At 37.7% G+C, this 27414-nt stretch overlaps 1 protein-coding gene and 1 long non-coding RNA gene across 7 annotated transcripts; one reads left to right on the forward strand and one right to left on the reverse strand.

Annotated features, from left to right (window-relative positions):
• Positions 1 to 14: 14 nt before the first annotated feature.
• On the forward strand, positions 15 to 19446 carry LOC147761097 (uncharacterized). Of its 5 annotated transcripts, none has more exons than XR_015335329.1 (3): positions 15 to 104; positions 6467 to 6541; positions 6894 to 7864. It is a non-coding gene; the product is annotated as an uncharacterized LOC147761097 (long non-coding RNA). The 5 variants fall into 5 exon arrangements; XR_015335328.1 differs by having other exon boundaries at positions 25 to 119; XR_015335327.1 differs by lacking the exon at positions 15 to 104 and adding an exon at positions 18376 to 18513 and having other exon boundaries at positions 2961 to 6541; positions 6894 to 6923.
• Positions 16791 to 26858, reverse strand: LOC106180339 (protein rolling stone). 2 transcript variants are annotated; one of them, XM_087016416.1, is made up of 4 exons: positions 26608 to 26858; positions 19448 to 19673; positions 19180 to 19305; positions 16791 to 18750 (listed from the first exon to the last, which is right to left on the reverse strand). In XM_087016416.1, exons 1-4 carry the CDS (start codon positions 26815 to 26817, stop codon positions 18347 to 18349), a joined length of 966 nt encoding a protein of 321 aa, XP_086872542.1. In that variant the 5' UTR covers positions 26818 to 26858; the 3' UTR covers positions 16791 to 18346. The 2 variants fall into 2 exon arrangements, with proteins under 2 accessions (XP_086872542.1, XP_013419757.2); XM_013564303.3 differs by lacking the exon at positions 26608 to 26858 and adding an exon at positions 20942 to 21204.
• Between the last annotated feature and the right edge of the window lie 556 nt (positions 26859 to 27414).

Raw genomic sequence — 27414 nt, forward strand, 5'->3', positions numbered from 1 at the left:
AGGTCAGTAAATCATTTGGGGATATAACACAGCTTGCTGTACGGCGAACGGCTCTCTCGCGGAACTTTGGGATCGTTGAGAACTAGCTTCTAATACTCAGAATCGTAAGAGTTTGAAGGGTGAGGGTGACGTAGAGGTTGATTGAATTTCAGCGTATCTGTTCTGCTTCTTTCGTATAGGCCCGTGGTAGACTACAGCTAGGTGTTGGTTATGGCGATTTTTTACGGCGATTTTTTTAGACTCCGCGTCTAACTCGCTTTGATATGTACATTTACCTGGTTAACCGGCAACCACTGAACTTTGCACAAAAGAAATTTTACCTAAATAGGGCCTACAAGTTTTTAAAATCATTTTTAAATAATTAAAAAAAGTCAATCCAATATATATATTTTTTAGAATAAATTTAACCCCATGTGTAGAAAAGTTCACATTTAACTCCCTTTTCCATCGTTTTATTCGCAAATATATTTCCGTTGAATCTTGAGTAAAGCCAGCCGCATAAGCTAGGTCAGTAGTAAATGTACGAGTAGGCTATATATCTCCAACGACCGTAAATTTGTCTGACCGACAAACAACCAGAGATTGAGTGCTAATTTGTAAATGGGAATGAACGTTGCAGGGGCGGATTCAGGATTATTTGAAGGAGGTGGGTGAGGTCCGCAGATGGGAAGCCGACCCCCCCCCCCCCCCCCTTGGCGTGGGGGTCAGGGCTCACGAAAAATTTTGGTATTTTAGAGGGCGAACGGTGCCATTTTTTCAGAAATTGAAGGCTGAGTCAAGACCTAGTATCCTCCTAAAACCGCCACTGCGTTGCAGTCAAAGGAATCCATACAATAATTATTTCCTGTAATATTGGATACCTTGTCTTTTATTTCCTAAAATAGAATTGATTAAATGGGACGCAAAAGGAAATAGATATTGCAGAATTGTACATTAATGAGATTGATCGAACTTATTTAGTATCATGTACGTAGCTAAATTGGCTGACGTGAAAAAAAAATGTGTATAAATTTTACTGTTGTGATTTATATCCGTCCGTTCGTCCGTCCCTCTTTCAGTTAGTCAGTCATTTCGTTTCAGTCTTTGTGAAAATTTGGGAGGTCAAGACATTGGACAAAAGATAGTTGTACGTGGTCTGGGTTCGTAAAATTATCCCGATTTTCTCAATATTCGGTTTCCCCAAGGAAATACGTACCCGACAACCCGGGATTCCTGTGGTAAGACAAGCCGCCAGTTCAATGATGACTTATTAATTCCCGAGGGCAGGGGGGTCAGGCTATCAGTGACACCTGTGGTGACGTTAAAAAATAATCAATTATATGACGACTTTTCCGTCTTTTTTATTTATTCATGTCATTTTTTTTTTTACATAATACTGTATTGTAGTTATTTCCCCACACGTAGACGTGTCAGTGAAAGGAAATGATAGATTTTCGAATATATATTTTATAATATACATGAATAAATTAACAGCCATGCACAGCTTAATGTTTTGGTAACTGACACTTGAGCGAAGTATGTATGAAGAAAATAATGAAAGTGAAAAAATGTAAAGCAGCAAGAGTATTAAGTATAGATTTTTGTGGGTTTGGAGTGGTTGTGGGGAAATCAATTAAGTAATTAACCCAGGGCACAATTTACCCCCCCCCCCCTCGACCACTCCCCCCATCCCCACCGGGCCAACATTTTCTGGCGCAATTGTAACCAGCTGTTCCCCTTTTTGCCACATAGAACTAGAGATAGATATGAGAGATAGCGTAATAGATTCAGCCACATGCAGGCCCACAGCAAGCGGAAAATTAATGTTTTTCGACAATTATGATTGGTTCACAGTGACAACCCATGTTATTAGAATTATTAATAATTTCCTTCTCTGTGAATGAATCCTTTAGGAAGCCGTGCAATCAGTCGACGCATCAGTATCTATTAACGGAGAGTTTCACAAACTGAGGGTGTCTTAACTTTTAGACCAAAGATTAGGTGTATTTCGGTTTAAGATAAATCCACAGTAGCCCATTTGAATAAAGTATTGGTCTGAAACATAAACCATATATTCCCTGCTATAAGACAGGCACAATACTTTATATTATTGCACTACTACTGATTCATGTTGAGTAAAAGTGGACTTAAATTTGGGACTCAAAATTTAGACCAGTTTCCGGGTTATAGCTAAATGCAGCGAAACCGGCCTGGTGTAACGAAACAGAGGGTCCGTGTAACAGAAAGTCCGCCCTCCATTTAGTTATAAAGGTAGGGTTAGCCTGACCAAGAAACTCAAGTACAAATGAATGGGACTCTCCATCATGGGGAACTCTCTGTCACGTCACCACACATCCCGGGACAGGAGATATACCTAGATACACAACCGGTCTGACGAATTAAGATAACTGTTCACAATTATACATTAGCGGTTTATCACTTCCCACAATGGATCGTTGTCACACGTATCTCCATATGTATGATAATATCTGCTTTTATTCTACACGTGAATCACGGCATGAATGAACAGGAATGAATGATAATTAAGGACGCACTTCTTCCTTATTTTTCCGCGTTTTTATATATCTTTTCCTTTGTTTATATATTGATTTTAGGGCGCGAAACAAACTTCGAATTTTTTACAGAATTTACATGGAATATAATGGATTGGGATACTTTTTTCTTTTTTCCCGTTGCATCTCTCTCTATCTCCATGTGATTGTTAATTTCTCAGTTTTCTCAGCTTTTATACAATGATGTTATGTATTTCACATTCTTTAACTCCACAATTTTCATGTTTTTTTCACGATATCAACTTACATCTAAAATTCGAGTGCGTTGGAAACAAGAGGAGGTCTGTTTAACTGATTGTATTCAGCGAGAGTTCCTGCGAAGTTGGATCGATCTTCGTAGACCAATAGATTAAGTGGGAATGAGCCCTTGTGGCGAGTATAAGATGGCACAATGGGCCCCCCCCCCCCCCGCCGCCCCCCCCCCCTTTAGGGGAACTGCTTCCCTCTCAACCCCCCTCTGCCCCTGTCCCGCTCTCTCACAAAAACAATATGACACATCAGGAACAAAAGCAAGCAATGTCTATCTATGTGACTTACATATTACAGGAAAAATGACCGAGCGAAGAGGGACAAAACTACGTTATCTCCCCCCCCCTTCTCTCTCGCCACCGCCAGCCCAAAATGAGATTGTTGATTTTTAAATTAAATCATGGAGACACACTTCAAAGAGGTACTTTGAAGAAGGGGGTGGGTGATATCCCCATTCTTAATAATTTGGGTCTTTCAGGGTGATTTGACTCAAGTGAAATGACAATCAAGTCGGCCCCAGTGGCTAGTTTCGCGCCTGCCAGTCTTATTTAAAAAAAATGACCGCATATCACGTTTCGAGGAATTAAAAACCATATATCGATGAAGGAAACGATAAGTTCAGTGACAAGCTGGGTGTTTTATCTATTCCCTCATGTTTCAATAGAATGATCTCTTTGAAGACAACCCGAAATCCGACATGACCCCTTATCTTTAACTTAACATCGTGCCCCGTCCTGTATGTAACACAGTGAAGTGGAGGAGGGGGGATACAGGGAAATACACTACATGTCTTTAAAATTTATTAAGTTACGTTAACATTGGTTAACAGATAAGTCAGCATAGGTGTAAATTTCTCCCGGGAAAAGGAGCCGAGAGAATAACTAACTTCATAGAAAATATGAGCCATCCAGTCTGTATAATTTACGTGTGTTGCGGGGGGCAAAATTGGATAAAATGAAATATAAAAAAGAGGGGGAGATGTTCGCTTTTATACATATGTAAAAAAACTTTGACGATTTCGACAACTGACGCTAATTGCGAATAAAGCAAGAGGGGATCATCCCTACCACCAAACTTAAAAAATATAATCAAAGGATAACCTTAAATTTAATCATATTTTTATATTGTACAAAAAAAAGCAAAGTTAAAAATTCCAATGACAAAATATAGATGAAAAAAATTCCAGTTTAAATTTAATGAGGAATAGATAATTTTCCAAATAGTACGAACGAACCAGGAACGTAGAATTTTTCCATTCTTTATAAGAGAACCGTTATCAGAAGAAATTGATCGATTAGAAGCTGATAGGCATGTGTGATCATTAAGGATATTTGAGCGACTTAAAAATTTGGCAGGCGATGTGCAGTGTTTTTTATTTTTAATCTCCCTCGACCGGATTGAGAGTTTAGAACCACAATACTGTTTTCAAATTTATCATCCTTACATTTAGAAACTTTTATTGCGGTGGCAGGTAAGTTTACTTTCCTTTCCCTTTCGAAGAAACCATCAAAAATACGCCCCTTTTTCTACTTTTTTTCAGTGTGTCAAGATAACAGAGAGATGCGGTTGTTTAAAATAATTGTAAATAAGTACATCATTACTTCTCTTTTTTAACGTACCGATATGTAATGACATAATGATAAAGGTACACCACTTTTTAGCGTGCGCCGTGCCACATCGCACGTACAACCATTCAGATAGCGGCGCCTCTCCTTTTTAATCCTGTTTGCGAAGTGTTGCACTCTGATGGCTTTATCTTTTGTTTACCATTTCATCGTGGTCAACTAGTGAAGGAAATTCGTGTCAGGCAAATCCACAACATAGTCGAATTAACCGCTACTCAAATCGGTTGTTAGGATTCGTTTGTTCAGTTTCCTCGAACTGTTCGAATCCTGACCACATTTTATTATATGTGTGACAAGGAACGGCTATTAGATAAAGCACATTTGAATTGATGGCAGTAATATTTCATAATCCGTTTTAAGGATAGTTAATAAGCCAGGAAACTATGTAATAAAAATCGACCAAATTCCGTGTGGCGATGTTTCTTACTGATACCATGCACTTTTAAAATCCGTAGCTGGTTGACGTAACAGAGAGTCCCGCATGATAGAGTCCGGTTCCCATTAATTTTCACAGGGAAGGCTCGTCCTAGATTTTGACTCACTTGCGTCAAACTCACCCTAACCTGTATAATAAAGGGGAGGGTGGACTGTCTGTTACACGTACCCTCGGTTTCGTCACCTCGGTAAAAGCCTGGATGCCCTGTATGGGAACATGTCAGGCCCGTAGCCAGGGGGGGTTCGGGGGGGCGTCGAAAGAACCCCCCCCCTTTTTGCTGGAAAAAGGTCCACTCTGGGTAAAATTTGACCTAGGTACATGGGGATTATATGGTAAAAGGTCCTCTTTTTCAGAAAAAAAGACCCCCCCCCCCCTTTGAAATTGCTGGCTACGGGCTTGCATGTAATACACGTTTACAAGTGAACGTGTAAAAGTTCATTCTCATCCCACTCCGAAGAAAATTGTGGCTTTACCAAAGAAACGGGACTTAACCGAGCGATTTCTCCAACTCACAGGTTTAATCCCCGTCAACTGCTCTTTTCACATGTAATGGGCAAGGATGCCCAGCGAAACGATGCAAAGAACCCAACTTTGACGACCCAACAAGCAAAAATCTGGAGCCACGAGTGATATTTATTTATTCATTCATTCATTTATTTATCTATTGATTTTTATTGTGTAATTGGCATAGATAATGATCTTACAGCCAGGAATGTGTGGTTTGATAAAACATAGTATTGTTCCATGACGTCATTATTGACTCATGACGTCATCACCAAATATCATATTGACCGATGACGTACTTGACCATTAAGAAAATTAGACCAATCAAAGAAAAAGAAATATCTAATTATTCAGACGACAACAATGTTGGATGACATGTACCAATTTTTGAGGACAATAACAATTTTAATAATTACTGTGAAATAAATATCTGATACAACAATCGTCAACTTTTGTTTTAAGTCAGTTTGTTGTCTTGCAAACCTCAGTAAGGGTCAGTCTAATATTTGAATCTATTTTCTATTTTCTTATGTTTTCTATTTATTTATTTATTTATTTATTGCTGGGGGAGCTATGTCATTTTATGCTGTGTTCAATCAAAGTTGCGCCATGCCCTTATATTTTATCCACAATAGCTAGATGTAGGGCCTACAACTATTGACATTGCGAGTACTTTGTTCTCTCAGCCCAACCCAAGAGTTTCAGCTGAGGGTGGTACGGCTCTTCTGACAAACACAAAATAAGGGTGTGTTCACAATGAAAATATTGTACTAGGTTGTTCGATCTAACCCCGCTCTCGCTGAATGCAGATTAACAGATAAACACAACTCTCGTGTCAGAATACAGAAAAGCTGGTGATTATACGAGTACAAGAGGAGGCGTGTTAATCTGTTAACCTGATTGCATTCAGCGAGGTTCCCCGCTGAGTGCGATGGTATTATAGTGAACGCACACGAAGTTACTCCAAGTACTTTAGGGTCATAACCTACTCTGTGACAATCATATCAACATTACTACATGACGTTTATGAACCCCGCCGTAACCGCAAAAATGCTGTTTACTACCTTCTCGCCTCTGTTTATATTGGGTGAATTTTTTAGGTTAACGGGTGGAAATGTCCTCAACCAACGTCACGGCGCGAGTGCTCTATGTTCCTCATGGCAGATAAGACAGAGGTGAGGTTAGAAGACATAAATTATCTTCGTGCTTCCATCCAGACGTGACGTCAGTACCGTGGACGCACGAGAGAAGTAAATTGTGACGTAGATGACGTGCTGTCCTATCATAGAAATGGTTAACGGCAGCAGGGAAAATGGAGATGTTGACAATTCTCTAAGGTGTAAACAGTGGGTAAAAATAGCACACCAGTGTCAATACGGGGTCGCGGATGTTCAATGACTGTTTCATCAAGGTAGACTAAAATAAACGTGATAGCAAGGACATTTTGGTAAACAAGGTGTTTTTAAAACTATTTTTATCATCGTTATTATTTTGTATGTCTGTATTTTTTTCTTTTTTGCTTTTTAGAGAACCCTCCAGCCCACTCAACCTACATCAGTAAGTTCAAAATTACTGAGACCTCCTCCCTCATTTCTGTTAATCGTCATGGCGGTGAATAAATCAGAGGCTGTAAATATTATTACAGCGAACATGGATAAGCAAATGCGTAAATAAACCAAGCGTACCACTAGGGCAAGCCGTGAATACTCCGACAAAAAATTCATACTTGATATATAATTTCACAGAAGGAGTCTTTCCTGGTATTGGACTTACAAATGATACCAGTGCTGTTTATTTTACTTCTTCCTCAATTACTGCCCGTGTTTTTCGGCCCAGGCGGTAATCTTACTTAACCCGTGGGATTAATGGGGTTTTTTAATGGTTTGTGTTTCGTGGAAAAGTTAAACTTAATTCACAAGTTATGGGTCGTTTAAGAAGGCAGTCTATTGTTCGAATAAAATTGACGCGCGACCGAGTTAACCTTTATTAACGCTGATATTATTCTTAAAAATGATTGAGTTCTATAATTCTTTGAAATAGAACAGAAATGAAAAGCGTAATTAATAATTATGCTTATATGTATGATACATGATTTGTGTTCACGATAAATCTGTGAACACACCAAGTTAGAATAATTTATCAGTTAGAATAATTTATTAGTGATTATTTATAAGTACAGAATGGTAAAGCACCGTTCGTATTATTATTATTATTATTATTATTATTATTATTATTATTATTATTATTATTATTGTTGTTGTTGTTGTTGTTGTACAAAGTCGTGATGTCCTATGTACCAGTGCAAAAATAACTTGCATTGACTTGATAATAAACAACTGTATAGTCAGTGTGCCCAGTGGTCCGCCTTGAGAACACCCACCTTGAATGTATTGGGGATAGCTTTCTTCTTGGAAATGTAACTTGACGCTAACAGTAACGTTACGAAAGTTTGGAGAAATAATATGTGGAAAATAAATATAAACTATGTCGAAAACGCCCTATCGGTGTTAGGAATTTATTCGTTCCAAGAGGCCATGAGTTAATGGAAATTAAGCAAAATTAGCTATTAAACGTAGGCTGAGATTTGGTAATTAAGTGCCACGGTGTATACTTTACCGCAATTCAAAGAAAACTATAACACAAAGACTATAAAGTTGGGAGTTTGTTCAATGTTTGTTGATGCTATATTACGGTTTAAATGTATATACCATACATAGTTATCTGAATAAGGCTACCACCGTCTCGTTAATACACACAGTTAGAAAGCCGGTATCGATCCTATCTGTAAACACAAACTTAATGAGACCCTAAAGGTACATTTGTCCTTAAAAGCGGGAAATGATGTGATTTTTCAGACGCCATCGGAAGGTGGTGCCTATTTTCCTAAACTGCTTTTTTTCGGAGAATTTTGAACGTTGCAGTGACCCTTATTCTACGTGGGCGAGACTGCTTTTTATCTATCCTTCACATTTTGGACAGAAAATAAGTGGATCTACCTTCCGTTCATGGACTAATTCTAGGTCTTGTCCTGTAACTTAACTCAGGATGACGAAGATATTGTAAGTTTAAAGAGTATTTTATCAACTTCTGTATCATATCCGGTATAAAGAAGCCAAGGGCCCCAATAGATTCTCACAGGTCAGCGTTAGCGTAACGTTAGTGGGTCAAAATCTAGGACGGACCTAACCGGAACAAATCAATGGAAACCGGATCCCGTGCGAACGGGGGCGTCTCGATAGTCCGAAGGTTCATTGGTTCGAAAAACGGTAACATTTTCATCGGTTTTTTAATCAAGGGTTCATTGGTCCGAAGGTTCTGTAGTGAACATTCGGACCGATGAACCTTCGGACTATTGAACCTTCGGACTATTGCTACGGCCCCGTGCGAACCAGGACTTTCTCACACATGAGACCAAATTTAAATCTGCGTTGACTGACACCGACGAAAAAGGATTTCACACCTGTGACTTGTAAATCCTATTTTTAAGATTCCGAACGTTGTCAGGCTTTGTTGTTTTCCTATCGACAAACTTTTTACAGCTCGTGAACATTTTTTTCAGTAAATGCAGTTATATCTCACTTCTACTCACCGAGAGTAGAATATCATTATTAATAACCTTTAGCGTATATAAATTCTGTTTTAAATTAATTTGCATATAAACACACGCAACCCTATAAAGTTACCCCTAAGCAAACCAAAAAGTAATTAGTTTTTAAAAATAGATATATGGATCTCAAAATGTATAGTTGGAGCTACCATCGAACTGTGTACATGCAAATCGCGGAAGTAGATGCAAGTTGTGAAACCACCCCAATTGTCCAACCTAAACGTATTTCGATGTGACAAGAGCCTTAAGTCCGTCTCACAAATACTTTTAATTTTTAAAATTCAAAAATAAAAACCACAACGTTCCTACGGTCTCAAGACTTTCTAACTTCTGATAGATAATCAATTTCCGCATTAAACTGTTCAGTCCCTCGTGAAGAGATATGCTTGTGTTAAAGTGCTCAATAAATACGAGGTCAATGGAAGTATATCTGTCTATAATCCCATGAATAAACCACCCAAAATCGTGCCCTCAACTTTTTGATCTGACCCCCCTCCCCCCCCCCCCCCCGGCAAAGGCAAGGGCAGCTGCCACTAGGGGGTTGTCCATTTTCTCGACAAATGTCTCGACCATCCATGAGACACTTCGAGCTGTCACGTTAGAGTTGACACTACGAGACGTGACACGCATTGTTTGACATTTCCGCTTCCGTCTTCCTCCGCGTCCCAGATAATATAACGGAAGTATTTTACACACAGGGTCTGTTTGTTAAGCGGAGCTTCATAGAAGCGATAGGCGTATCTTCCGTCTAGATAAAAAAATGTAGTCGTGGATCTATATAGGAAATTTCGGTATAAAGTGAAAGGGGTCTATGTTCCGTATCATGTAACAGGTAGGATATTCAATTCGAGACGGGATATTGACCGCTTTCAATTTACAGGCCCTACTAGTTTAACATGTATGTTTATTTAGCTGGATTCGAAACGGTTGAAAAAAAACATAACATTTTCTCTATTACGTTTTTATACGACTTATCCTGAACATAAATTTACCAAGTATCTTTGATAAAAGAATAATAAGTATGTGTGAGAGAGAAGGAGTGTGGATAGATTAACACGATACAAAACGAGTTAAGGTGTATTCTACCCAAATTTCCAATGAAAAAATTTCCCGTTCCAACTATTATCCTGTTGTTAATGACACTGATATTGCACGCAGCATAGTTTTTTAATATGTGTGCTAGGCCTTTCTTTTACATTATTTTCTCTTCCCCCTAATTATTGATCCTAGTTGAAAATTCTAAAAGGAATTATCTTCATGATCAAGACTCCTCGATAAAAAATGCACTAAGAAACAAGCCAGATTATTGAATGTTCTTTTATTGGTGGTATACAGTATCTCCAACACTTTGATAATGATATCGTCGTAGGAATGTGGTGGTCTGGTCTTTTTTTTTTTCTTTAGATAATTTGCGTAAATTGTGGTTAAACGAAATTTAAACAGGGAATGAAGTTAATGATGAAAATTAGAAAGCCATGAATAATTAAACAGAACGAGCGAAATTTCCTGAAGCTTTATTATTGATGAATCACTAATTGTTTGATAATGTTATAACCGCATTTTAGTGGTGGGCAAAATGGCTTTATTATTAATTACTGAGGGAAAGTGGTAAGTGAGAGTTCAATTTTCTGAATGAAGGTCACATTTATACAAATACGACGTTGTATTAGGTTTACACGTAGACGTACCCTTTACCAGGGCGGCAGATATTTTAGGCACATTTTCCACCAGCCAGTTAGAAGATTGGCCATATTTAGCCAGAGACATTATCTGTGAATATGTAGTGAAAAATCAATCTGCGGCCCTGGTAGAGGACAGCGTAAACGCACGTTACAGTGGCATACGGAGTCTAACACGCTCCTCTCAATCGTAGAATCACGGCGGAAGTAGGTAGTAATTAGTAAAAACGGGGGGGGGGGGGGGGGCACAGAGGGCATGTCGACAAATGACTGAAAATATCCATTTCTAATCTTTCTGAGAAAAAGGAATGCTTGGAAGAGGCCTGTCGGGATATCTGATGTAGGTCTTCAGCGGGAAACAAGGGGGTCATTCAAGGCCATTCACTTTACTGGGGTGCTGTACATCCCCTTCCAAGAAGACGGCGTTCTTGGACATGTGACCAGTCATACAAAGAACAGCGTCCTTACTCTTTCCACTCTTTGTTGGTCATTATGGTTTCATAAGTGAGGGCATCGCTCGAAAGAAAAAATAAAAGTCTAAAACACTACCTTAAAGCCATCAGTCCCCCGTATAGATTAGACAGCTTGTCATATATATGGACATTTATGAAAGTTTATGCACTCTTTTTCACCTATGAATAAAATATTTCTGATTATCAGTATGTACGAGAAAATTTTAGCCTTTTTGCACCATAACAAATCCATTTATTTTTGACACACCCGATTTTAGTACTCTTTCAGTCATTTCGGATTGCCACCGTTTTGATAATTTTGTCAATTAATTGAAGTATTGTAATAGCAAATAAATAAATAAATAACTTTGGAGTTCGGCATAACTGACTTAATATCAATCAACCTATTTTGTGTGTTTGTCATTTAATCTGGTTAACTGAATGTCGTACTACTCTGGAAGGAGAGGATATTAATAAAATATTTAACGTGACAGATGAAACGGCACGCTCCTCTCTGCGCAACACAGATTTAAATGTGATTATCAGTAATTGCAAGAAAAACATTGTCTTTGGGTGAAATATTACATGACAGAATTTTAAATCTGAGTAAGAGTCATAATGGAGAGTGGGAGGATTCTGAAATTTTAGTACTCATCATATTGTAAATGTACACAACTTGAATAATGATTTGCCGGAATTTACCAAAATCCCCATTTGAAGTGAATGTGGGAAGAAACCCCGAGCCCCGTGTTTTTTTTTTTTTTTTTATTATTATTATTCATGTTTCTGCTTACGTAAATTTAGGCTCCACCTCCCCAAATTAAAATAATGTAAGCCGTGCAAAAATGACAACGGACATTACATATTTGAAACATTATACCATTAGTAATATTTATTTAAAGGCTACGATACAGTTGATAAAATAATCTTTACATATACAATATCTTCGTCATCCTGAGTTTAGTTACAGGACAAGATCTAGATTTAGACCATGACCGGACTTATTTTCTACCCAATAATAGGACAGATTATACCATTAGTAATATAATATAAAGATTCGTCTCACCCACGTACACAAAGGGTTTCTACAGCACTCAAAATTCTCCGAAAAAGGCAGTTTAGGAAAAAAGACACCGCCTCCCTCTGGTTTCTGAAAAATCACATCATTTCCCGCTTAAAGGACAAGTGTACGTACTTTTATGGCGAAAGTTTGTGCTCACTCGTAGCAACAGACAGGATCAATACCGGCTTTCTAACTATGTGTATTAACGAGGCGGCGGTGGCTTTATTCAGAAAATTGTGTACTTTATACAGATATAAATAGACGCAGGCTTGTGCCGTACTTCAACACCCGTCATGTATGCTGTTTGAACGGCCTGGTACCATTCATATAAATGCACAATTAAAACAGAAATCCTATCTTACTAAACCCACAGAATGAAAAACTTCTTAGATCAGCATCTCGGGGTTTAATATTCCGACCCATGAGTGAATAAGGCCCTTGATACATGTAGAACGCCTTTATATGTAGATAGAAAAATACGTTAAGTCTCTGTGGAAAGGAATTACCTTTTTAAAAACAATGCCTAAAATTCACTCACAAATGCGTGTACGTCTCAGCACTGTCTACACGAACTGTCTGCTTAAATATTTACGAATGGTATCCTTTATTTTTTCTCATTGTTTAAATCATTTTGAATAAAAACGAATATGACATGTACAGTTCTAAGAATGCTGGATAAGCTCCTTTTTAATGAATGGACTTCAAATCAATGAAAATAACCCCATTAAAATTTAATGCCTCTGCAGCAAAGTCATGCCCACTCCTGACTCCGAAGGTTAGAGAGCAGTGGAAAATATGTCCCTAAAGCTATTTACGAGTCTTATTTAATTAGGTAAATGCTGTTCAAAATCCCCGATTAATTACATTCCTAAAAAATTGAGTGCAAATGAATTTTAAACGATTTATAGTAGGCAGAAACTTTTGAAATAGTTTTTTTTTTCAAACAATGGTAGTAAGTGACGTTGATAAACAATCGGAGTTTTGTCTCACATTTATTTGTTTTAATCATCAGACTGACATTTACTGCGTAGATTTAGCTAAAGCGTGTTTAATGTAATGCTAGAGGTCACTATGGCAACAGTTAAGATAGTTCACTGCGTCTATATACCTCACTTCCTTGTTTCACTTTTTTTCACTTAAATGGCCAATTTTACAGAAAAGTAAGACGTAAGCACCATGCAGCGAATGTGGTGAACAGATCGATAAAAATAAAGACAAATTTAAGTGTTGTAAATGTGTACAGTCAATACTGGCCCCACGTCTTACAATGTCGATAACAATTTTATGTTGCATTCTTCGAACCTATAAATCCTCTCAATAATAAAATGACGAGGAGTGAACAAAATCTGTTCTATCGTTATCAGAGACAAGAACATTGAACATACGTGTAAGCTCCCGTTGGCCTTTTACATAATTCAAACGTTGAAAACTTTGGCATACGTCATGGTTATATAGACGCAGCATAATGGACATTTGAATTTACTCTTGGACCTACGCATACAAATATCCAGGCATAAAATTTTCTAGTATGATACGATTATGATAAAGAATTATTTGGTCAAAATATATGAAATGCACAAAATCGGGAATTCAATGCGATGTAAAAGCGTCGTTGTGTTTAAAACTTTGAAAGTACATGTACTGTAGTGAGAATCAAGTAAGTGCAAGAATTTGTATTAATTTTTTTTTTTTTTTTTTTCAGTTCTATGTGCATCATATTTTTCAGTTTTTGCATCTAGCAGAATTGTGGAGCGAATTTTGTATCCGTATACAGATTTTTTTTTTATATTTAATAATCATATTTCACTGATACTGAAACATTTAGAAACCAAAGGACGTAAAATAAAACATCTAAACGTGAGGTTTCGCACGGAGGTTGACTGCATCTATACCGAAACATAGTCCTGTGGATTAGGGTGGAAAACTCGGAAATAAAAAAAAGTGAATAAAACGTCTGTTGAGTGAATAATTGGGTAAAAGTCTGCTCCCTCTGCTTTAATATAGTGCATGATTTAAAAAAAAAGTAGCCCTGTTAATTGTCGGAGCTTTGTTCAAAATATCTACAGGATGGAGGCAAAACGTAAGCGAACGAAAAAAGAAAAATTGTTGGTGCGATGCAGTTTTTAATGTGTTAATTAGTGTATTATATCTCGACATACAAAGTTAAATTGGATGTCAAGATACCATTGTTCTTGACAAGCCTATCACGTAATACAAAGTCACAAAGCATTAAACGGTCGCTGTGAAATACAGAGACGCTCAGGAGAGAGAACCTTGTTCAGTCTGTGTAATAAATAGCACTGTGCCGTCAAAACTTACTTCCTGGTTTGAGGTCTGTTGATATTCCCTGGTGTAATCTTTATGTAAATATGGCGCATTTCTATTCCCCGTATCACCTCTGCCCAGGGTAGCAACGATTGTGAGTACTTCTCACGTGAGGGTATCAGAACAATACCACACCTTCAAGTAACGTGCATCCAGGGTCGTTGGGATGCTCTGTGGCCAAACACAATATGTTGATGATACACACGCAAAACGTGTTATATGCAATTCATTGGTATAAGTGAAGTCAAAACATGAATAGAAATACTCTGCTGTGCACTGTGTTGGTACTCTGTGTTTTATCAGATAAAAATATTTTATTGTAGCGTGTGTCACAAAGACTTACTCCAATGATCACCACAGTGATAAAGTTGATCGTTTGAGAACTTGGTACAATAGTGATTTTGAGCATAAATATCACTGATAATTAAAATGGGATTTAATTACAGTCTACGCTGCCAAGGTCGTTTTTACGGAACTGTCTACAGGCATCTTAAGGAGGCTTATCCACCTTGGACCGACATCTGCGTTAAAATTGTTCCCCCGATTAACCTTTATTCTTTTTAATTCATTTATTATCATTTATTTTTAAAAATCCAACAGTTTGGTAATATTATCATTTAGAATCATTATATATCTCTCCGTTTCTGAAACAATTTATTTCATTTTATAATTAGTCGACACCCATGTTATTCATTTCAGAAAAAAAATTGAGTGGATTTACAGTTCGTGAGTTCCATTTTATTTGCTTTAATAGATATCTATACTTCTCTCTCTCTCTCTCTCTCTCTCTCTCTCTCTCTCTCTCCTATGTGTGTGTGTGTGCATGACCCGTATGTCACGCACTGCAACCAAATCAAACGCTTGTCATACAATGGGGGTTCGAGTATCATACATGTCCAAAAAAACATGAAAAAAACAAGAAATCTGACTCTCTCTAAAACAGATGGAAAATGTTTATCATTCTCTCATCATTAACCTTTTCTCTCAACACTAGCAGTCGATCATTGCTATTCTAGAGGATACAAGGAAGTCTTTCCCATAAAAACAAATTGAGTAAGATTTTCTAAACCTCAAAGCAATACTGTTTGGTGCAGAGAGTAGGGCTACATCACACTTGTTCCTGCCGAACACAGCAGGAATATCACCCCTTTAGGTAACCCAAACTCCAAAGCTGCTGAAGATTGAGCCTTAAAAATCATGCCTAAAATCCTGATGTAAGAATTGATTGAGAGAAGAAGCAGACAATACTTTCATCTATTACGTTTATAGCTCAAATAAGTTCCTTTTTAAAATTGGTGGTATAAATACACGGTATAACTTATAATTGCTAAACCTTGTGCACGGGCAACAGTGGAAATAAGCCTGTGGTCATCCTAGGATTTAAAGTTAGATTATTATTATTATCATTTCTCATTATATATACGAAATAAATCCACCCTATTATAATTTGGAGATATCAATGAACAGGAGACACCCTTCCATTCATCTAAGAGTGCAATTTTCTTCTAAAATTCGAAAAAGGGGGTGTTCACCCATTAGTCACTGTAAACTAAAATCCGGATACACAAGGTGGTAAAATTGCCTGATCCATCCATCTGTTTTGGAAAGGGGAAAATTAAGCCCCACTCCCCTTCCCCCATATCCCCAAAGCCGCGTTCTAAATTTTATGAATCATATCACGGTGGCATGGTGGCAAAATTGATTTGATTAAATTCTGTATATTTCACGGACCGTTACTCATCTACATCTGATTTAATTTTTTTTTTTTTTTTTTTTTAGATGAGCTCAGAGGACACCTAGGGCAACCCTGTTACTGACGTATCTATATAGAATCTACAGTCCTTTTTGCTTTATGGGCCCTATCTATATCAGAAATGTCTCTTATGGTTTCTTATGGTTTAAAATAGTGAGATTCGTACATGTAAGAATCTGTAGATTTGGATGTCTGAAAATGTCAGTCAAAGTCAGCCGAGGCCGTATACATTAACCATGTTGGTATACTGTCGCCACTTATACGGCAAGTAGTACATGTATACGGCAGTATGGCCACGCGAGAGTCCCCGGTTAGCAGGAATGGAAGTCCTCCCAATGGAAGTCCGGCGTCCCACATGATTAGTACAGGTTAGGGTTAGTTGGAGTATTGGGGTTAGTATATGGGACGAGTGTCAACTGTACAAAGTAATGGGAAGCGGACTGCGGTTCCCAGCTGACTTCCATTCCTGTTAAACCGGCTATGCCATCACCAAACTTGGGTCTTTCTACATCCAGTAGCTGTTTGTTAATTTACAAACCCTGTAATACTTTGAATAGTTTATTTGTTGTTTATCTTTGAAACTATTCTTCTATAAATTGGCTTGTTGAATTCATGGTTCAGTCAATCTAGCGTTTTAGTTTACTATTTTTTAATTAGGTTTGATATACATGTATCATTGTATTACTTTGACTATTTTTTATTTTATTTATTTTTTCTTAATCTACTTATTCATCTTTTTAATTTGTGGTTTTGTTTCAGAGTACCTTAAATATTGCTTTTTGTTCGCTTAGAAAACCCTTGTGAGCTAAATTTTGTCATTGTATTTGTTTGCCGTTACTCCATGCAAACAATTCTTACATCAGAGGGTTATTAAAGCCCTCTTTCTTATCTAATACAAGTAATTCCGGTTAAATGATTAACCTGATCTTCAAATACCGATATAATCAGTCCAATGTACACAATAACAAGTTCATCTGCGCGACCAACACTAAGAACAGGTTATAAAATAAGGCATGTAATGTTATTCAATTTGATATCTAAGGATTTGCGATATAAATAATCTTATTGCGTCGATCGCAAACTCTAATTTCACACAATAGACAAGACTTTGACGTAATTAAACCATAAATACAAGTTCTCATCGTGCTACAAATGAATACCCTGGCAGAAATCTCGTTCAGTGACGTGGCGGTGTTTTTGCAACTTCTTTCCCCTTCGGCCTCGAATGCTTGTCTAGAGTGGAAGATTTCCCTTTGTTGTTAGTTCCTGTCACGACCAGCTTCTTTGTCTTTTGTAATACCGGATGCTCATTTTCTTTTATACCTGCTACGCCTGTGGTCCATGGGATCAACTGAACGTAGTTTTACCCTACTCCGTCTACGTGAACATCGAGTTTTAAAAAACATGAAGCAGTCTGAAAATTTGTGCCACATGCTATACTTAATGTATGCCTGTCACCTCGAAGGTCGCAATGACTATTTTAACATTAGAATGTAAGAAAATCGTAACAAAAGTATCTGAACAGAAGAAGATCATGCCGGTGCACTAACTATTTTAGATTGAAAGCACTGTCTCTTTCAATTGTCTAAACAAAATCATGTTTTTTTTTTAAATAAACTTGTTATAGACATTGCGTAATTGATATAAGATTATAGGGGAATTATCAAAATCGTCAGGTTAATTCATATAAGGTACGCCTATATGCCAACGAATTTCCTCTACTACTGATGAATGTTATCTAATCTAAACCACAGTTTTCTTGTATTATTTATGTGGCCACAACTGTTTCAAATCTTCCTAAAATACTGACATAGGCCCCTATATTTATATTTATACAAGGAAATCGTGAACTCAAATAACCGCTCAACATGAGTTGGCATTGTATTGTTGTAATATCACGGAAATAACAACACTGATGACAAAAACATACATACTGGGACAAGACAATAAGACATGAAAAGATAAGATTAATCATTGGTATACAGAGTATTACAAAGTGTTTTTAACTTGTGTGTAATGAATATAATTTTTACGTTAATACGTAGTGACAGTTTGATGTAAAATAAACAAAGTATAAACAGCGTATTAATTCCATTATTAATCATACTAACTGAAATTCCTGTTTTGTAGAACTCTCGGTGTTAAATTCCCCGACTGAACGCGGACAGCAGCACCCATAGAGAGCCAATCGCAGTCTATACAGTCCGTACAGCACGCATTGCACCAGCGGTACCGCAACCAGCGCAACTAGCACAGCGTAAATGGCTGCTGTGCCCGGAACATCCCAATCCAACTGGGGGTATATATACGACCCTTCCACGGCATTGGTTCCCTTTAAAACGTCGTAGACAACCGAAAATATGAGGTATACTATAGCGTACAAAGAAGAATGTAGAAAGTGATAGATTCTCACTGGAGTTGCCGTAATGAAGATGTCGCCTAGCACATAAATGGCGTTCCCGAGGTGCGTTCCCACGTCCATGTAATGGATCTCACCGCCGGCAGCTGAAAGAAGGAAAAAGAAGCATAATTTGTAAACTAAAAGATGTAAACCGCACTTTTTGTAGGATATGTAACAGGGTAGTTTTTTTTAATTCAAAAGACATGTTTGAGACCAATTACGTTGCTGTTGTAGGCCTACACAAAACACCAAACCGTACACTGATATACGTAGGCATCTCATGGTCACTTTCAAAAAATAACACATTCCGAGTACCATGACAGTAATTGCCTTTCATCTAAATAATAATAATAATAATAATAATAATCTACGGGAGATCACTGGGATTTTTTTTTTTTTTTTTTTTTTTTTTTTAGGTGAGATAAGAGTGCTAGCTGGAGCTACCAGGGCGATGACGCCATTGTGCAAAAAACCTCACACTACAGAAATGTGGACAGATTTAGCCTGGTGGAGGTAGATTGAACCTCACTCACCTAATTTTGGGGGGATTCTAAGGCCCCAGTAGAGTGCAGCAACTACAATGGCGGCATTACTACTGATGTTATAGATGACCCACGCCATCTTTAGGTACCACGTCATAGCATGGTTTGAGACACCATCTGAAAAAGGGAAATAATTTAATAAAAGCACTTCACTCATTTAAGTTATATTTGATGATGATGACTGTTTCGATAGCATTAATGTATGTATCTGTTTGACCATCAATTTTTTACATATGAATTAATATATATATATTCTTACCATGTTTTCTACGTTTAACATAATGACTGATAGCCACCGCAGCTTGAATGATGGCGCTAACCGTCAGGATGAGGTAGGACCAGTTGGTGAGGTAGATAAACCATTTAATGCGATTGGACTCGCTACTATACCAGCTGTAGGGTATGACGCCACTGAGAATTATCCACGTCACATGGAACAAGGCCCAGATAACGCGGTAGATGACGTAAGCAATTCCAAATCCTCCCTGTAATGACAAGTTCTTTCTATAACATTTATGATTTCGTCGAGTTGGGCAAAAGGCCATCGTCTACGTTTTTTTTTTTTTTTTTTTTCAAATATTAGCATCAGGATATTTTTACATGCACCATTTTCTGGGCTAAAACTTAGATCCAACATAGTGAAGACTTCTGAAGTCAAGACAGAAGTCAAATACTGTGACGACCTCGGCAATCTATCATAAGGCTGGTATTCAACCTTTAGTGTTCATAACGCACACTGTTAATGGAGGGATAATTATATTAAAATTATGTAACAATGAAATATTAATTTTTGACAGTCTTCCAACCTTCAAGCGTTTGCCCCATAGCTCTTATTGACAAAGTACACCGGCACGCCTATAAATAATCCAGAGGCCACTTATACAATTACAATAATAACAATAATACATTAAATGTAAAGGGGGGACAACTGTTGGAGAGAAGCACTGCTGACTGAGTCGCGTTTTCAAAACAGTCCTTACAAGGACTTAACTTATGTGCTTCTTAGTTTACATGTTGGTTCATGCTCGGACGATCACAAATATAACTACCTGTATAAAGGTATGTGGAGGGAGTGCAGAGAGCACACAACACAGATGATCATGAAAGGGTACGTCCATTAGGGGTTATTCTCAATGAAACTATTGTATTACTTAGATCGATCCAACGCCGCGGGGACTCTCGCTGAATGCAATCAGATTATTACATTAACACGCCTCCTGGTGTTGAGAAGAATACAGAAAAGCTGGTACGTTGAAAACAAGATGAGACGTGTTAATCTGTTCAACTGATTGCGTTATATTCAGTGAGAGTCCCTGAGAAGTTAGATCGATCTACGTACACCGATAGTTTTATTGGGAATGATCCCTAAAACTTCCATGATATAGGAAGTACATTCTATATGGCGTATGGGCAGCGTGCATAGAAAGGCACGCCCATCACACATTGGAACTTGCACTAGTATGTATAATTAACACTTATAATACACTACATGCCTAGGCACCAATTACAAATAATTCCGATCTCCAAGGAAAGCACCTCACCTAATCACCAAGGATGAGATATAACGCCTTTACTTCACGGCCTATGTGGACGTATAAAAATTTACCCACGCCACTGGATTGCCATACAGAAGTTTCCATCTATATTGCATAATTGGAGTATCTTACTGATTCAGCTGTGTAAAACCTGTATTGTAGTTGTCTTGGTGTATCTTATCCTAGGCTATTTGATCACAGTTCCGGTAATTACCTACCTGGGCTGTGACGAACAATTGCGGGTTTTCATGACTGAGGCTGAAATTTCTCGGATGAAATTCTTCCGTGCAACATTCTTTACAAGATTCCCTTGACATGTTATACAGTGTTAGAGAGGCAGCAACGTGTGAGTACCTTGTTGAGAGAAAGAAAGGCACTCTCTACTAGAGGCTGAGTGGGTGAATGCGGGTATGGGAGACCGGAAGAAGGTAATACGATGCCACTCAGTTATTTAGGTTGTTCCCCACAGTCGAGCGTAACCAGATGGTGTGATATCTTTGCCGCCCGGGGGGGGGGGGGGGGGGGGGGGGGGTAGCTAGGGGATGAAGTAGTAGAGGGAAGGTTAACTTGTTCATACCCGTAATAGTACACGTTAAAAATGAGCTATTAATAAATTTATAATGCCTCACAAATAACTTAACAGCATGCATTACGTTTCTTTTATTGTCATGTTGTACATTTTTATTGTATAACACATGCTAACAAAATACCAAAGTTAAGCGGAGGTTTTCTTTTACTGTATTTTCCAAAAATATTACAGAGTGGTGGCGAGTGTCGGGAATCGAAGATTAAAGGTTGGTTAATCCCGGAAAAATACTGTTTACCCCGGGATAAATCGTTAAATATTAATTTTGGTGCGAAAATCCTCTTTTGTGTCCTTTAAAATGCGCATAATATGATTAGATTTAACTTTTCACTTCATACACTAAATTAAACACAGTACGCACATTTTACGTATGAGAAGTCACTCCTCTTTCATTTGAGTGGAGAGGAAACTTAATTTAAGCGTTTTATCAGTTTCAAATACAAAACGCAGGTTACAACACATTAATCCTAGTGGTTTCATACAACACAAAACATCATTTAAATTCAATCCTATAAGAATGATAAATATTCCTCTTTATCAGTGTTTATCAGTGATCTCAAAATCGATAATAATAGTGTCCGGGGAGTCGTTTCTAATAAGTGGGTGGCCTATAGTAACAGAGGTGTCTCCGATTCCCAGTTTAAATCTCTTCCCTGCACTTGGTTTCTTTTTAAGGCAGAATAACGCCAGCAAGAGGTAATAATGATAGTATAAGATGATCTATAAGCACTACTGGTTATGAAGAATATACAGTGCCCGTGACGTTATTACCAAGAACACGAGGCATCTTTTACAATAAGAAGGAAGGCGATACCTTGGGTATTTCTGCTTATTTTCCTTTTTTTCTCCAATGGATCATGTTGTGCATAAAAAGTGATACGTTTACTGGCGCATGTACTCGAAAACATTTCTTAAAAAAGCAAAACAAAAAGGAAACTTGTTAAAAGGAAATTAATTTTTCTAATTAATGCAATACTTGATAGTTGAGAATAATCAGAAATGTTATATATATATATATATATATATATATATATATATATATATATATAATGTAAACATTTTGGTACCTGTTCCTCCCACAGGAAAAAAATGAATAAATGTGTTTTTGAATTGAAGAATCTTCAGTAATACGTAAAACAACTTTAAAAGAGACCCTTATCAAATTTTGTGTATTAACTAAAAGACATGGAAAAGCAACATTATTTTGTTGATGACAAGGAGATTTTAAAGTAAACTTTGATATGCGAAATATAATAAAATAATTTTATTCATATCTTTATGTTTACAACCACCTTCATTCGCACTGGCATTTGGATGTCATAATGATGTTTCTAACACCGATTTATCACAAACAAAACATTTATCAATATCATTTATAACGCGTTGACATATAATATATTCGATGTATAAAAAGTAAAACAAGTTTCCGGTACTAAGTTACGCTCAACATTTAACGAGGAATTATTTCAAAACATGATAAAAATAAATCTTCCTCTCTGACACTGTATCTTTGTCTTCCATCTATTCGGAATGTACAGTCAATGTTCAGAAAATACATTATGCATTGCAGTCTAAAAAAAGGAATGTAGCTATCTCATAACTTTCCTTCTTCCTGAGTGTAAAAAAGTGTAAAAAAAATACAGAACTGGTCTTGACTTTCTCGGAAGATTTATCTTACTTAACACTATGCCATTCGATATTCTTGTTTATCACCACTCTCATTATCGAGAGGACCAACTGAACGTGGACAGCAGCACCCATAGAGAGCCAATCGTAGTCGATACAACCCGTACAGCACGCATTGCACCAGTGGTATCGCAACCAGTGCAACTAACACAGCGTACAGGGCTGCCGACCCCGCATTGCTGGTCCAATCCAACACGGAGTATATGTACTCCTTGTCCAACGCATTGGTCCCATTTGTTACGTCGTAGATGGCAGAAAATACCAGAAATGTAACCCCGAACAAGAATGGGTGCAGGAAGTGATAAATTCTCACTGGAGTTGCTGTGATGAAGATGTCGATGAGAACGTACAGGGTGTTCCCGCCGTGTGTTCCCACGTCGATGTAATGAAGCTCTGTGCCGGTGGCTGAGGAAATATACAAAGTGATATTAAGGCTATATTTCATAAAACATTCTCAGCCAAACATTATGCTTTGTACAACGTAATCTTATATAAGCATCGACAAAAGTTAATTTTAATCTGTTTCAATGAACCAGTTTTTTTTTATTGTCTTTAAAATATTTTCCATTTACTTTCAAAATAAATTGTACCTATTTCTTAAATACATGCTTCATCAATGGAAGTTACTAAACATATTACCCATGCTTCCACTTTGCCTAATAATATGACGCAAAAACGCAAGAGATAACAAAATTTAGAGGAAATGCAGAAAGATGTATATTAAACACATGATGTATTCGCCAATTTCTGACTCGAAAAATGAGGAGATAGCTTTTCAAGTACTTGAGTGATGTCGACGTCAACAAGAAACCACATTGCTCGTTTTTATCCTATAATTTTTTTTTTCGCGATACTTGGTGTCTTATATTCGTGCTTGTTCCTGGCACATAAGAATCGAAGTTTTGTCTAAGCCTTCAAAATTGTGGCCTGTAGAAATTAAATTGCCCTTCTCTGAGTGGACTTAACTCACCTAAATAAGCCGGGAATATGAGACCCCAAAAGAGCGCAGTAACTACAATGGCGGCATTACTACTGATATTATAGATGACCCACGCCATCTTCAGGTACCACGTCATAGCCGGGTATGGGACGCCGCCTGAAAACAACAAACAAAATGTTGCGTGAAATATAAAGTAAGACCTGGCAAATTTTGGGATCACTCCCAATATGAAACATAGCATATATTCGAGTTTCCACTTCACACTCAAGATGATCCGATATGTATACAGCGTGGATGTTGAATAAATTTTTTTTTTTCTTTTTTTTTTTTCAATCCAGTAAAGTGCTTTGTGTCGGTCAGATCAGCATTTTTTTAAGGTCATTGATATGACACTTACAGTTACATCCAATTTTCAGCTATCCTTTTTTTACGTTCTTATCAATAAGGTTTAAAAAAAGACTTTTTTTAACCGAATCATGTAATTTTCCCCAAGAAGATCACGCAGATCTGCATATCTACATTTTTATTTTGCCCAAGTCACATGAACGCGATGTCATCGATGGAGGTGGGCAGTTTAATAAGAAACTCGGGTACATGTAAATGTCCCATGAAATCTTACTTAATGCATGCGTGTTCTTACCATGTTTTCTGCGTTCTACATAATGGTTGATAGCCACAGCAGCTTGCATTATGGCGCTAACCGTCAGGATGAGGTAGGACCAGTTGGTGAGGTAGATAAACCATTTGACGCGATTGGGCTCGCTAGTATACCAACTGTAGGGTATGTAGGGAACAACGCCCAGATGACGCGGTAGATGACGTAAGCAATCCCAAATCCTCCCTGTAATGACAAGGTCTTTCTATAACATTTATGATTTTGTCGTTTTGGGCAAAGGGTACCCTAGGTTCTAGATTTCCGTATTGCCAGCTCTATCTTGATTTCATATATAACCCATATCAGCAATACGAAGAGTAAAAGTAAAAGCGATCCCATCACAAGATTTTTGACAAGCTAGCTTTTACTGTGCTCTGACACTCAGGGTAGCAAAAGGCGATCGTCTACGTTTCTTTTTTTTTTTTATTATTATTATTATTAGTATCAGGATATTTTTACATGCACCATTTTCTGGGCCAAAACTTAGATCCAACATTGTGAAGACTTCTGAAGTCAAGACAAAAATCAAATACTGTGACGACCTCGGCAATCTATCATAAGGCTGGCATTCAATTTTAGCAGTTCATAACTTTCACTGATTATGGAGGGCTAATTCTATTAAAATTACGTAACAATGAAATATTTATATTTGACACAGTCTTCCAACCTGCAAGCTTTTGCGCCATGGCTGTTATTGTCATACATGTAGTACACCGATACGCCTATAAATAATCCAGAGGCCACTTATACAATTACAATAATAACAATAATACATGAAATGTAAAGGGGGACAACTGTTGGAGAGAGGAACTTCATGCTGACTGAGTCGCGTTTTCAATGCCTCCGATGGGTCGTCCACTGCTGATGAATATGAGTGTTAGAAAATGGGTTGCGTTATGTTAAATGAGGCGTCCATTTTTTTCGCAAAACATCAAATATTTTTGGCTATCATATTGCGATTTACTTGACTCGATTCGCTCCTTTGTGTGACAAGGGCCCCGAAAAAGTTTGGTGTTTTGGAGGGCAAACGGCCGGCGGTGATTTTTGGTACAGTTTAGAACTATGATTCAGCTATTCAAAATTCTAATTTCAAGAGGGGAATATTGTTGTGATATATTTTTCAGAAACCGAAGGAGAGGTCAGGACACCCCCCCCCCCACCCCCCCCCCACCCCCCACCCCGACCAACTTCTAAATCCGCCACTGCAGTGTATATACATTTTAAATGCATTAAATGTATCTGGCGTAGGACTGAGCATGTTGGGTGCAGTCAAGCCGCGCAATGTGGTTGCTATACACTATACACTGAGTCACGCGTCATAAATAAAACATACAGCCTATGTACGCCCTGTACAACAACATGTATACAATACGGGTAATTTCAGTCCAGTCATCTACTCATTATATCTATACAATTCCGGTTCCATGTAGTACAGCGACTATATTACACTACAGCGAAGATTGAATGTTGGTGTCCTATTTTACCAACACTCCTTCTTTTTTAACCACACATATACATAATAGAAGACAGATTTCACAATTCCTTAAATTTGTTAAATGAATTAACTATAAGTAACCGATGACCGTGCTAGTAATCAATATGTTCACAAAAGTATATCAACTGTCTTAAATCAAGGTAAACGTTGTAAAAGGCGACAAAATAATAGGCAGCTCTTTTTTTCCCGATAGCTCTGATCATGGAAGTATATGTATGCATTCCCTGCTCCGATATAGAGCATATCAATTTCAGTTTTATCATGTACATGTCAAAGTCGTTCCTCTGGTAAAAATACTTTTGTACAAGTTACTATTATAATCATAACTGCAATATGTACATTTCATTAAAAATAGAAGATAAGTTATGTTTCCAAATACTATGTAAACTAAATCCTACGTGATCACACTTCTTGTCCGTTTTTGTTTATTTTTTTGCCCCTAAAGTAACCTATATCAGCTGATAATGATAACCTCAGTGACATTGTCTAACTGTTATCATACCTATTAACTCCCTAACTTACCTGGGCCGTCGCAAACAGCTCGGGACTCTCATGACTGAGACCAAAATTTCTAGGGTGAAATTCCTTCGTACAGCACTCTTTACAAGAGGTTTTCGCCATGTTGTTGTTGTCCCCAGTATGTCCGTGCCCCTGTTGACCGGAATAATTACGATTGCCTCCGCCACGGGCCGGAAGTAGGGGCTGTGTCGCGCTGGTGACGTGTGTGGCCATTGGTGCTTACTGGTGCCTGTCTAATGATGGTCCGAATATGACGGGGAGAGGACGCGGGAAAATTGGTGGCAATGGAATTTTAGCAGAGAAATATTTCTATTTTCTATTTGCGCTATCTTATGATCACGGTCTGTGCCCTGATTATCCCGCCGCGTAATTACTGGCAGCGCGAGCCAGTTACTTATAGTAACTTATAGTAACTGGCTCGCGCTGCCAGTAATTACGCCGCGGGATATTCAGGCCACAGACCGTGATCATAAGACATACCGCAAATAGAAAATAGAGTTTAGAAAATAGACATTGCATGTGAACGAAGCCTTACATCATCTAAGATGTCATTCTCTGATTTGAGCAAAGACGACATGCGAGAGAGGGAAGGGTATGTAATGGAGGAAGAAGAAAAGAGAAATGAAAGGAACTTGGTATGATAGAATTAAAAAAAAACAACAACAAAGTGTAACAATGGGCAGGGGAAAGATTTCTTATTTTGTGGGTGCACAGCCAGTTTAAGTAAAATAGGACCCATCTGTGCGTGTACATATATCAGTTTTTTTCTGAATGCTACATCTCATTTTTTTTTTTTTTTTGTTTATATGA

The sequence above is a fragment of the Lingula anatina genome, chromosome 6, assembly GCF_051362555.1.
Source record: "Lingula anatina isolate TDL-2025a chromosome 6, LinAna3.0, whole genome shotgun sequence".
Classification (NCBI taxonomy): Eukaryota; Metazoa; Brachiopoda; class Lingulata; order Lingulida; family Lingulidae; genus Lingula; species Lingula anatina.

Coding starts and splice junctions, on each gene's coding strand:
- LOC106180339 (XM_087016416.1), bottom strand. CDS start 26,817: ATGGCCACACACGTCACCAGCGCGACACAGCCCCTACTTCCGGCCCGT. Junction 19,674..26,607: donor AGCTGTTTGCGACGGCCCAG/GTAAGTTAGGGA, acceptor TTGTCATTACAG/GGAGGATTTGGAATTGCTTA. Junction 19,306..19,447: donor TGTTAAACGTAGAAAACATG/GTAAGAATATAT, acceptor TCCCTTTTTCAG/ATGGTGTCTCAAACCATGCT.